The following is a 12683-nucleotide window of genomic DNA, read 5'->3' as shown; positions in this document are numbered from 1 at the left end:
TGATGGCAGCAACTTGAGCCGTTGGGATCACCTATTTAGTTCATTCTTTCACTATGATAACTCACAGTGGGCCCGAAATTCAATGGTCTGGATTGAGGTGGCTCTAAGTCACATGTACAGTGACTGCATGCATGCATATGCATATGTGGCACATGCATGCACACAGCACCGACGTCAATGCGAACTTCATGCACGGATATACCTGAAAACGGACGGTCCAAATCGTCGGTTGCATTGCGTAACCGGAACAAAGAAAAAGTTTCAACAAACGGATATCCTACCTGCCTGATTTGTGGACACTGATTAGATGGTCAAAATGATTGTAGTCAACGGCCGGAATTCAACCACACGCTCTGTTGGGGCGGGGAGCCGGATTCGGTCGGATCCGGGTAACACCGAGTTCGGTCAGGCCATAACTTTGAGCCACTTTGATGTATTTTCTCTACATCCACACCGTCCATCCCTTTTCCCAGATTATTCTAGGACATAATAAAAATGGAGCATATCCATATCTCAGGTGGACCACACCACAGGAAACGGTGGTGATTGACCATTAAAAACTTCTTGTGGACCACAAAAGGTTTGGATCAAGCCGTTATTGGTTTTTCCCTTCATTCAGATTTTTTTAACCTTATCAACAGGTTGGATGGCGAATGAATGTTACGGCGGGCCTTGGGAAATTTTTAATGGTTGGTGTTAAATCACCACTTTTTCCCATGGTGTGGTCCACCTGAGATTTAGATCTACTCCATTTTCGGATTTATATTCTAAAATCATCTGTAAAATCGGATGGACGGCGTGGATATACAAAAAATAATAAATCAAAATGGGCCACACCGGTCACGGCCTGACCGCTCCCGTTGGGGGCTTGGCTCCGGTATGCCAGGTCGGGAGATAAATGGTAGAACCACGGGAGTTCGAATATTGTGCATCCGCGAGCGATATCTCCACAGTACACATCGCAGTAGACAACTCATCCAGGACAGATGGAAAATCATCCGAAATGAACATGTTATATAATCCTGGCCACCCGATCAGTGACCATTATGATGATGATAGAAAATAAACTGGTTAACGGTCGAAATTCAATGAGAGAATATGAAGAAAAATGACGTGTAGAATGGTCTGGTAGGTGTGATTTTTTAATCATTAACCATCCATGATAGGGCGCACTAGATAGACGGTTCCGATTAACACGTCATCCTGCCACATGTACTGGGAGAGGTATCTCTAGCTCGCAACCATGTTCCGGTTCTACCGGCTCTGCATGCATTATCTGCTGCCACGTATACAACCGTCTGTGTGCATGCGCTGGACAGTCCCACTTTGCCATGTACAAAAGTTTCGCTGATACTCTGGTAGAACGTAATGATTCATATGCACGCACTCAGACATTGTACACGTGGCATATATACAACTCAATTTAAACCGTCCATATCGTTGCGGCTGTCCAATACTTGCAGAAAGAGGTTATATACGTGAGGGTATATCTATTTTAATTCAGACCGTTTATTAGTCTAATTTCAACCATTCATCAAATGTCCAACAATCATAGGTTTATGAAGTTTTATTCGAGGAAATAGTGGTTTGTGATTGATCTAAAGTATATTTCACTTTTTAGACGGTTTAATTCGATTGTTCGTTTTCTACATGGACAAATTTTCAATGCTCGAGTATGAAGAATGACACTCTATCAGAGTATCAAATTTCTTCCCCGCTTTAATTTCTCCACCCCCTCTCCAGCTTTCTTCTGCTGCACTCTTCCCATTCATGCCAATATACAGATGGCATGCATTTACATGAATCCAGACCGTCCAAATCTTCGCTGCGATGTGAATTGAGTAAAATCGCTCCTATCACATGATCCCAAACGCTCGATTTTCGTCCCATCAATTGAAAGGTCAAAATGAGAAACAACGGACGGTCCAGATTAATCAAGGAAAAAAGTACTTCAATTAAGATTAGGATCATCAAATTCATGATGATCCTTGGGAAATACCCCATTGGAAGTGGGTCCTACCATATCCACGGTTTGGATTGAGGTACAAAAATGCCAAGTACTCTTGGTCCTCCTTAAATTCCGATAACCCCCACCAAACTTTCTAAATTTGCAGATACACCCTTCATTCATGCACATTTGCTCATACACTCAGACTCAGTGCAATGACTCTCAGCAGCAGAATAAAAAAAAACAAAAAAACAAAGGAAATACAACCAAACAGGTTGAAAATCATAGCCAACGTCTCTCTCTCTCTCTCTCTCTCTCTCTCTCGATGAGAAATAAAGGGTGTTTTTGATGTATTCAAATGGGCTGTTTGGTTTGGAGGGGAGAGGAGATGAGAGTGGTAAGAAGAGCTTGTTGAGTATTACTAGTAGCATGGAAGGTGGGACCAGTGGTGGGCCCAGGGGTGGTGGGTCAGGAGATGATCTGGACGGCTCCGATCGGAAGAAGAAGCGGTATCATAGGCATACTGTCCGGCAGATTCAAGAGCTCGAATCGTAAGATTTCTCTCTCTCTCTCTCTCTCTCTCTCTCTCTCTCTCTCTCTCTCTCGATTTTTGGTTGATGCTGGTGACTTATTTTGAGTTGGGTTATTTGGAAATCTATTTTTCATAATCAGATTCAATGTGAATTTTAAAAATTCAGTTGGAGTGGTTTCGATCTCTCTCTCTCTCTCTCTCTCTTTTGTATTGGTTTTTTTCTTTTTTAATTTTATTTTTTGCAATCAGAATGAATGTGGATTTGTTTCTTCTTCCTTTTTTTTTTTATTGTTATTATTTTTAGTTTTTAGTTTTTTTTTTTGGTAATTCATTTGAATGGAATGTTAGGCATTTTAATTTTTGGAAATGGGATTTTGTGGGAGTCAGTTTTTGTGTGGAATGGTGGTTGATGCAGATTCAAGAGTCTGAAGAGTTGGGTTTTTTATTCTTTATATCTGTTGTATTCTTATGTTGGGATTTTGGGTTTTTATTTTTAGTAAAGTTTACGAATGTGGGTTTTTTTTCCCTCGATCGTTAGCTTGAATGTTTAGTTGTCCATTTGAGCTCTCGGTAATGGGTACTTGTTGGAGTTGGTGTATATGCGAAATAGTGGCAAATTAGTCTGCTTGGGTGCTTGGGTAAAGATTCAAGAGTCCATTCGTGAGCTTTTTACAGTTTTGTGTGTGTGTGTGTGTGTGTGTGTGTGTGTGTGTGTGGCGTTTGTTCCGATGGTTTAAGTTTGAATTTTTAGTTACCCATTTGAGATTTTGGTAATGGGCATTTGTCATCGTCGGTGTATGTTCGCAACGGTGGCAATCTAAGCTGGTCGGGTAAAGATTCAAGAGTCGATGCATGAGCTTTTTCAATTTTTTTTTTTTTTTTTTTTTTTTTTTTTTTTTAATTTATTTTCTTCCTTGTTTGTAATGTTTATGAATGTGGTTTTTTTGGTAGTTTGTTTGAATGTTTAGTTTACCCATTTGAGTTTTTGGTAATGGGTTTTTGTTGGAGTCGGCATATGCATGCAATGGTTGCAATTTAAGATGGTTGGGTTCAGATTCTAGAGTCTCTAAATGAGATTTTTATTTTTATTTTTATTTTTATTTTTTGAGTATTTTTCTTACTGTGATTTTGCATTATATATTGAGGTTCCACGCTTTGGTCTTAATTCATTTATGATTAGATTGGAATGGTCGATTACCTGTTTTAGTTCTTGTTGGTGGGTTTTTTTTTTTTTTTTAGTAGGGTGATGTGTGTAACGGTGGGAAATTGATCTGGTTGGCGTGTTTCACCACTTGGAACTTTCATGATTTCGAACGATAAGAATTTTTGAGATTTTCTGTATTTTGATCTCTTACTCATACGAGTCTGTGGGGCGTTTGTTATGAATATTGGTTCTACTTAGCTTTCTTCATTTGGTGTTGGAGTGATAGTAAATTTGAATGGTTGGTCCCCCATTTGAGTTCTCAATAGGATGATCGTGTTGGAGTCTGTTTATGTGTGTGATGGCGGCAAGTTGATTTCGATCGTGTATCTACTGCTTGGCGGATTCAAGAGTTCAAAATATATATATATATATATATATATATATATATATATATATATATATATATATATATATATATATATATTCTTGTGCTTGTCTTTCTTTTTCTCTTCTTTGTATTCAGCATTTTGGTTTTTTGTTCTTGGTAGTGATTTGGTCTAGCTTTGTTCACTTTGAAATAGAATGGCATTGGATATCATTGAAGTTCGCTTGAATGGTTAGTAGCTACTTTTGAGTTTCTAATAAAGAGTTTTCGTCTGAGTCTGTCTGTGTGTATATGGTGGCAAATAAATCTAGTTAGTGCTAATTTGAAAGCTCGAAATGAGATATTCTCCTTCAACCTGTTCTTAGTTTTATTTTGGCTTTCGAATTTTGTTGTAAATAGTGTTCTCACATTAGCTTTCTTTAGTTAGCATCAGAACGGTTGTGGTTTTTCTTGATGCATGTTAGAGTTTGTATTTTGTATCCTATTTCGGTGCTTCCTTGGGACACCATATTGTATTGATTAGCGTTATCTTAATAAACAAAGGATTAGAGAGCCTTCTCTCTATAGTCTCTAGTTTTCCCAAGTTCTCTGTCTCTCCTTCCTTTACATGGTATCAGAGCTATGGTTTTTCCAACCTTGGTTTGTACCTCCTCCCCTCTTCTCTAATAGAACATTTAAGTGCCCATTTGAGTTTATGGTAACAATTTATTTATTTATTATTTATTATTTATTTTTGTGTTAAGAAGTTTTATCTATATCATGGTGGCAAATAGCCTTCTTAGATTTCTTGTAATTATTTTGAACGGTTAGCTGCCCCTTTGATTTTTAAATAATAACTTTTTCTCTTAGTCGGATTAGGGATATACTGATAGTAAATTTATCAGGTTGATGTGTCTTTCCTCATATATGTCTTTCAAACTCGTTTTTGATTTTTCGTAATTAGTACCTCATATATGTCTTTCAAACTCGTCTTTGTATTGGTTTTCCATGGCTTTTGTTGCTAATACTGTTTTCCATTACCTTTTCTTCTCTTGGAGTCGGAAATTACTTTGTATTATTAGATACCCATTCAAGGACTTGACTGGGTTAGTATGTGTTGTTAGATACCCATTCAAGTACTTGACTGTGTTAGTATTTAGATATCCATTCAAGTACTTGATTGTGTTAGTATGTGTTGTTAGATACCCGTTCAAGTACTTGACTGTGTTAGTATGTGTTTTTAGATACCCATTCAAGTACTTGACTTTGTTTCTTTCAGAATTGGTTTATGCATGCAATGGTGGAAATTCAATCTGGTTCATGTCTTCCACCGTTTGGCTAATACAAAAGCTTGAAATTTTTCAAGATTTTCTCCCTTTTGATCTCTTATTTGTATTGGGTTTTCGGGGGTTTACACTGGCTCATTTTTTTTTTTTTTTTTCAGTTAGTTTGAATAGTTAGTTATCCATCCAAGTTCTTAATAGTAGGTTGTGTATGTTGGTGGCAAACTGACCTGATTGATGCTCTTCTATGGAATGAAGTATGTTTAAGGAATGCCCGCATCCAGATGAGAAGCAACGAATGCAGCTGAGTAGGGATTTGGGGCTAGAACCTCGCCAAATCAAGTTCTGGTTTCAGAACAGAAGGACCCAGATGAAGGTGATCAATTTTTCTCCATTGCAGTTTTTAGCATTCTTGTTTTGGGTATTTACAAAGATTGTCTTCTTCTTTATTTTTATTTTTTCTCTTTTTTCTTTTTTCACTACTTAATATGATTTGATAAGAAAATGTGGCAATTTATCGATGTTAGGCACAACATGAACGTGCTGATAACTGTGCACTTCGGGCGGAGAATGACAAGATTCGGTGCGAAAACATTGCGATCAGAGAGGCTCTGAAGAATGTGATCTGCCCCTCTTGTGGGGGCCCACCCATCGGAGAGGATCCATATTTCGATGAGCAGAAACTGCGAATGGAGAATGCTAGATTGAAAGAAGAGGTTTTTTTTTTTCTGGAATACTTGGATTCTTTGGTTCTTCGTTTTCATCTTCTTCCATTCATTTTCTTTGTTTGGTGAAAAATTCACAGCTTGATAGAGTATCCAGCATTGCTTCAAAGTACATAGGAAGGCCTATTTCTCAACTTCCTCCGATACAACCGATAGCTGCTTCGTTGTTGGATTTGACGGTTGGGAGTTATGGGGTCCCAGGAATTGGCCCTTCCCTTGATCTCGACCTTCTCCCTGGAAGTTCTTCTTCAGTTGCCCCACTGCCAATGCAGGTCCCGGGCATCACAGAGATGGAGAAGTCTCTCATGGTGGAGATTGCCACCAGTTCAATGGAAGAACTAATCAGACTATTGCAGACGAACGAACCCTTGTGGATGAAGCTGACCGACGGGAGGGAGGTTCTCGATCGTAATTCTTATGAGAGGATTTTTCTGAGGTCGAACCACTTGAAAAATCCCGATATCCGCATCGAAGCATCAAAAGATGCAGGCCTGGTTATCATGAATGCATTGGCATTGGTCGACATGTTTATGGACTCGGTGATCTCTATCATTGCCGCTATTGCACTTTGATTCCGTATCTTTCTTCTATTTTGTTTATTTATTTATTTATTATTATTGTTAGTTTGATCAACACCCACTTCCCAAATTTTGGGATTTTCATAAAATGCCTTATTGCTCTCATGGCACTGTAAGTTTTAGTACCATTTCAAGTTGCATTCGGGCACATGGTTATTCTATTCAATTAATCTGAACTGTCCATGCAGCTCGTATCAGACCAATCTGATGATCGAAGCAGCTGTCCGTTTTCCAATCTGTCGACAGATTGTTAGGATCATCTGCTTTAAGTGATACTTTAGAAGCATAATCAATCTCAGATGGGTGCACTGCATGGATGGTTCAAACTGATACTGTGATCTATTTTTCTATGAGCAATCTTGACTGTTCATTTTTTAGGCTTTTGATTGGATAGTTAGTTTCCTCCATTCATAATGATTTTTTTTCATGGTGGACCATGAAGAATGGGAGGGACCAAACGGACAATCCAGATAAATTATTAATAAAACAATAAGAGAAAAGTTATACTACTGAGAACATTGGAGCCTTTTTCTTGCTTTTATAATTTCTCTTCTTTTTCTCAGTAAAGAAGAATTTGATTTTCCTACAGAGCAAATGGATGGAGCTTTTTCCTACAATCATTTCAAATGCAAGGACTATTGAAATTCTTGCATCCGGAATGGCGGGAAATCGGAGCGGTTCCTTGCAACTGGTAGGCATGGCGTGCTCGCCTTCCGTTCAGACATTGGGCATTTTTCTTGGAATTTTTTTTTTCCTGATTTCTGGTCGGTGTTAGATGTACGAGGAATTGCAGGTACTTTCACCGCTGGTCCCCACGCGCGAATTCTACTTCCTCCGTTACTGTCAACAAATAGAGCAAGGCTCGTGGGCCATAGCAGATGTGTCATTCGATATCTCTAGAGTGAATCAGTTCATACCTCAGTCCCGCTCCCGAAGACTACCTTCTGGCTGCTTGATTCAAGACATGCCCAACGGATATTCAAAGGTGATTGAGCAAACATCCGTCTCTTTCTGCTGTCAAGCCTCTCCCACCTCTTATTTTACTTGTATTCGACTAAGTACTACCGATATCTCATGATCATTTTGTGGGAGATGATTTATATGATCCTCGATCTGAGGATATGTGTAGTGTCCTCGGTGTTTTTAGTTGAAACAGGCTGGGCCCCAGACTGTCGACCCGATGTGTCCCACTTTGAATGGACTGCGCCCCCAAAATCTCCCATACAGGAAATCCTAGCCCATTCAATCTTCGGCCTTGTTTTCTCTGTTGAATGTAGATTGTTGTTTCATTTCTTTACTTAATCATCTATTCGCAGGCCAGCAATGGAAGGGCTAGGATTTTTACAATCAAGGAGATTCTTGGACCGCATTTATCCACTGAGGCCCATCAGGGCAATGGTCTGGATCACCACATCATGGGTTCCACTTGTACAAACTAAGGGTTCGAGAATGCTATTGTATCCTTGGATTGAGGATCATATAATTCCTCCTTATCGGAATGCGTGATAGGTTACATGGGTGGAACATGTGGAAATTGAAGAGAAGACCGCCACTCATCGGATTTACCGAGAGCTTATCAATAGTGGGATGGCGTTTGGAGCCCAGCGTTGGCTCACTACCCTACAAAGAGTGTGTGAAAGATTTGCATGTCTGATGGTGCCCAGCACCTCAATTCAGGACCTTGGAGGTACTGTAATAAAGCTCTTTTAGATGTCTGAAGATAAGAGGAAATGTATGATCCCCAGTTTTTTCAAATGGGGCCTACGGTTTGATCTGTACCATTAGTCTGATGGGGACTAGATGGATGGGTCATGTCTCATGCCCCGAACATCTTCTGCGATGGAAGATCCGAGTCATATTGTAGTTGGCTTCGTCCGTCAACTTGTGGACCCTTGCTGCTATTCTTTTATTAATTATCTGTTTGCTGCAGGCCACGAGTTGAAGGGTTAGGATTGTCCCATCAGTGAGATTTTTTGGACATTTGGATCAATGGTCTCATTCAGAGAACCATGGGCCCCAAATGGATTGTGGATCAAATGGCATTTTTGTCGATGGTTGATGCTTAGGTGCATGATTTCAATGATTTTGTTCAGTGATTCCATCGCCCGATGGGAAGAGAAGCATGATGAAGCTTGCCCAGAAGATGATTAACAATTTCTGCTCTAGCATAAGCGCTTCGAGCAGCCAACGGTGGACCACGCTATCTGGTTTGAACGACATCGGAGTTCGAGTCAGTGTCCACAAGAGCACGGATCCGAGCCAGCCCAACGGTGTTATTCTCAGCGCGGCAACTTCCCTGTGGCTGCCTGTATCTTCACAAGATGTTTTCAATTTCTTTAGAGACGAACGGACTCGAGCTCAGGTATTGAATCTATCCATCAATTGATTTCTTTCCACTATTAATCCCATGGACTGCTGGGAACTTCTAAATTTTCTGTATGTGTTCCTTCAGTGGGATGTTCTTTCCAATGGTAATTCAGTCCAAGAGGTGGCCCATATCGCAAACGGTTCAAACCCTGGCAACTGTATATCCGTTCTACGTGTAAGTTCCTCACTTGGGTCTCGTTCATTTCTCCTCTTAGTTTTCCTAATTAATGGATTATTAGTTTGTGCCTTGCTAAGGTTAACTCACAAAACTCTCCCACATGTGGCTTTGTGGCATGTGTGCACAAGATCTGTCCATTCACTAGGTGGGCCCAGCCATGCATCTACCATGGCAGTGAAAATCACCCAGTCTGATCATCAGGTGGGCCACACATGTTTGCTGAATGTGGACATGCACGGCCAGTCATTTCTAACACTATGCACTTGTTCACTCACATGTGGCCCACCTGATGATTGGACTGCCTTCCTTTTTGGCCTAACGCACATAAATGATGGGGCGCATCCGATGAATGGCATGGATCTCTCTCACACGCATGTCATTTGGTAAATGCCAATTGCACATGTTGCTATTACTTGGCTTCTAACCAAGCTTTCTACTATCCATGATGAATGACAGGCACTCAATGCCAGCCAGAACAACATGTTGATCCTCCAAGAGAGCTGCAACGACTTGTCGGGTTCGCTTGTAGTCTATGCTCCCGTCGACCTGCCTTCCATCAACATCGCAATGAGCGGTGAGGGTTTGGCCTACACCCCCCTCCTCCCATCTGGCTTCGTCATCTCCCCTGATGGGCGGCCCAACAACACTGGCCCTGCCTCAACGAGCTCCAATCTGCAAGGCAGCATGGCCCAGTCGCCGGGATCACTAATCACAGTGGCATTTCAAATACTTGTCAGCAGCTTGCCATCCGCGAAACTGAATCTCGAATCAGTGACGACGGTTAATAACCTGATCAGTACAACTGTCCAGCAAATAAAGGCTGCCTTGAATTGCTCTGGTGCCTGAACAAACCTCTCTCTCTCTCACTTTAACTACAGAGCAGATGAACTCAAGAGTCTTGGTGTCTTGCATTCAAGTGAGATTTTAAAGGCTCGGATTGATTGACCTTGAATGAGCTGAAGCTGCTCTTTCTGTCCATTTCACAACACTGAAGAATATTTAAAGAACTACCCATTTCCCAATTCACCTAGAACAAGTCGTTATTGTGGGAGTCAAGAACACACCATAGCGGTTTCCTTGCTGTCACACAACAAGTCACCATACTTTGGCCTTTTTTCTTGTAATAGACTTCCCATTCTGCCAATTCACCTTAAATGAGTCTTTGAAGAGGAAGTCAAGAGTCCACCACAGTGGTTCCTTGCTGTAGTAGACTATCCATTATCCAATTCACCTGGGAAACTCTTTCATGTGGGAGTCAAGACGCACCATAAAGTTTCCTTGCTGGAGTAGCCTTTCTGATTCCCAATTCACCTTGACTAAGCCTTCAAAGAGGGAGTCGAGAGCTCACCATAGTGGTTCCTTGTTGTAGTTGAACCTTCTTTCATGCCTTCACCCCTAATCATCATTTATGACAGCAAGTGTCAGGTATTGACTGCTATTAGAGACTACTGTTTAGCGAATTCACCTTCAAGCAAGAAGCACCATAGTGGTTCCTGCTGTAGTTGATGCTTCTTTCACATATATGCCTTCACCTATTCTCATCATTTCATTACATCAAATTCAACAAAGTCTAATACTGTTCGGGTATTGACTGCTATGGTAGACTACCCATTTCACAATCCACCCAGAGCGAATCTTTAGAACGGAGTCAAGAACATACCACAGCGGTTCCTTGCTATAGTAGAACTCTTCACTGTCATTTCATGAGATCAAAATCGGCGAGGATGAGATGGTTTGGATGTCGACTGCTATCACAGACTACTGAATTCCTAATTCACCTCAGAGTCGGTCCTTAAAAGAGGGAGTCAAGAACGCACCATAGCGGTTCCTTGCTATAGTAGAAATCTTCTTTCATGCCTTCACCACCACCTTTCTCTTCTCATCACTTCATCGAAGCAAGGTTTAATATGGTTCGGGTATTGACTTCTGATGGTTGACTTTGTATTGACTGCTTGACTATCTATGTTTTTTCTACTACAACTGAAAATCTCAATTTCCGCTGTGGTGGTTGTAATCTTTTGGTGTGGTTGCTGGGGTGGGAAAAAAAAGAAAAGAAAAAAAAAGGTAGCATCTGCTTTGTTAGTTGCATGAACTGATTTCTAAGGAATTATTCATCACTCATCAGAGCCTGATTAGTGTCCCATATTGCATCTGTTTTATAAAAGTGGGGCCCATTTTTCAGTGATCTGGACCGATCCTTTTAATGGGTCCCACCATTTCATCATCCACCTTTGACTTTTATTTCCTACCATTGTCATCATAAATTTATTGTGTTCAGATCAACGGTAATAATCGTTATACGGTGGGCCCCACGAGTGCAAACTGTTGCATGTGCACGTGATGCATGAAGACCCTACGTACGATCTCTCCTTTTTGCACGTGGCTCTCCTTCTGGTTGAAATGGGATTCTCATTTTTTAGCTTTTGCATTTATGTGAGGTCACGTGTGGAGGCTGGACCATGTGTGTGTATGGAGGTGTCTGAAAACATGATATTGTGAAATGAACATGGCCCACTTTCGATTCAGAGGCTGGCGGGAATCCATGTGCACATTTACCTGCTGGACTTTCTTGGAAAGTTGGTGGAATCCAAACTGGAGTGTGTAGGGATTCCCGCCCTCAATCAATGGACCGGGTTGGCTCGTGGTCATCTGGGCTGGGTTTGACTGAAAGATTAGGTCTGTGACTCGACCTAGAGTTTGACTGAAAGATTAGGTCTGTGACTCGACCTAGAGCTGTACACGAACCGAGTTAGCTTGGTTAGCCTGCACGACTTGAAAAAGCTCAATTCGACTCGTTTCGAAACTGAGTTTGAGCCAAGTTGAACTGATTTTTTAAGCTCAAAAAAATTTGAGCTGAGTTCGAGCTCGACTTGACTCGGATTGATCCCTAACTCGAATCGAACTCGGATCGAACCCTAACTGGAATTGAACTCGAAACAAACCAATTAGGTAACTCGGTTATTTTGATAGTGATATTGCTCAGCAAATGTTTGATGAAATGACTCAACGAAGTGTTAGCTGGTGGCGAGGAAGGTATGGATACGAAACAAATACCCTTTGTATCTTGATTTTTATGTTGTCTACCAGGTGTTTGATGAAATACTTGTATAAACCGATGCTGCTGCTTTACATTCCGTGAGAAATTGAAGGTGCACTTTATGCGTTTGAGAAAATGCCCCGGAGGCTTGAACTGCCCGAGCTATTGACTGAAACGAGCTAAGCTAACCAGTCAGGCTTGAGGACCGAGCCAAGCTTGAGCTGGGGTCAACTAGTGGCTGAGCAGAGTCGAGCTGTGCCAAGCTCGACTTGGTTCGACTTGTGTACACCTATAACTTGACTTGGACCAAAAATTTAAGGCCGCTTATGATTGGGCTGGGGTTGGGCGGTATCTAAGAGCCCGTTGGTCTGGCCCACTCAGCATATTTACATTTTCATATACCATGCATGGTGGGGCACACAAAATGAACGGACTAGATCTTGCACAAAAGTAGGTACTACCCTCACGTATACCGAGCTTGACAGAGGCAATGGCTCGGAGCGGCCACTGTGATGTATGGATTTTAT

The 12683-nt window shown here is 41.2% G+C and overlaps 1 protein-coding gene across 1 annotated transcript; it reads left to right on the top strand.

Annotated features, from left to right (window-relative positions):
* The first annotated feature begins 1925 nt into the window (after positions 1-1925).
* Positions 1926-11207, top strand: LOC131251616 (homeobox-leucine zipper protein ROC8-like). Its single transcript, XM_058252453.1, has 10 exons — positions 1926-2499; positions 5530-5647; positions 5799-5987; positions 6077-6535; positions 7164-7265; positions 7350-7559; positions 8084-8261; positions 8668-8936; positions 9027-9116; positions 9576-11207. Exons 1-10 carry the CDS (start codon positions 2297-2299, stop codon positions 9963-9965), a joined length of 2208 nt encoding a protein of 735 aa, XP_058108436.1. The 5' UTR covers positions 1926-2296; the 3' UTR covers positions 9966-11207.
* The last annotated feature ends 1476 nt before the right edge of the window (positions 11208-12683 follow it).

Source organism: Magnolia sinica, chromosome 7, assembly GCF_029962835.1.
Source record: "Magnolia sinica isolate HGM2019 chromosome 7, MsV1, whole genome shotgun sequence".
NCBI lineage: Eukaryota > Viridiplantae > Streptophyta > Magnoliopsida > Magnoliales > Magnoliaceae > Magnolia > Magnolia sinica.
The sequence above is the reverse complement of the archived record's forward strand: the minus strand, read 5'-3'. Positions and strand labels throughout refer to the sequence as shown.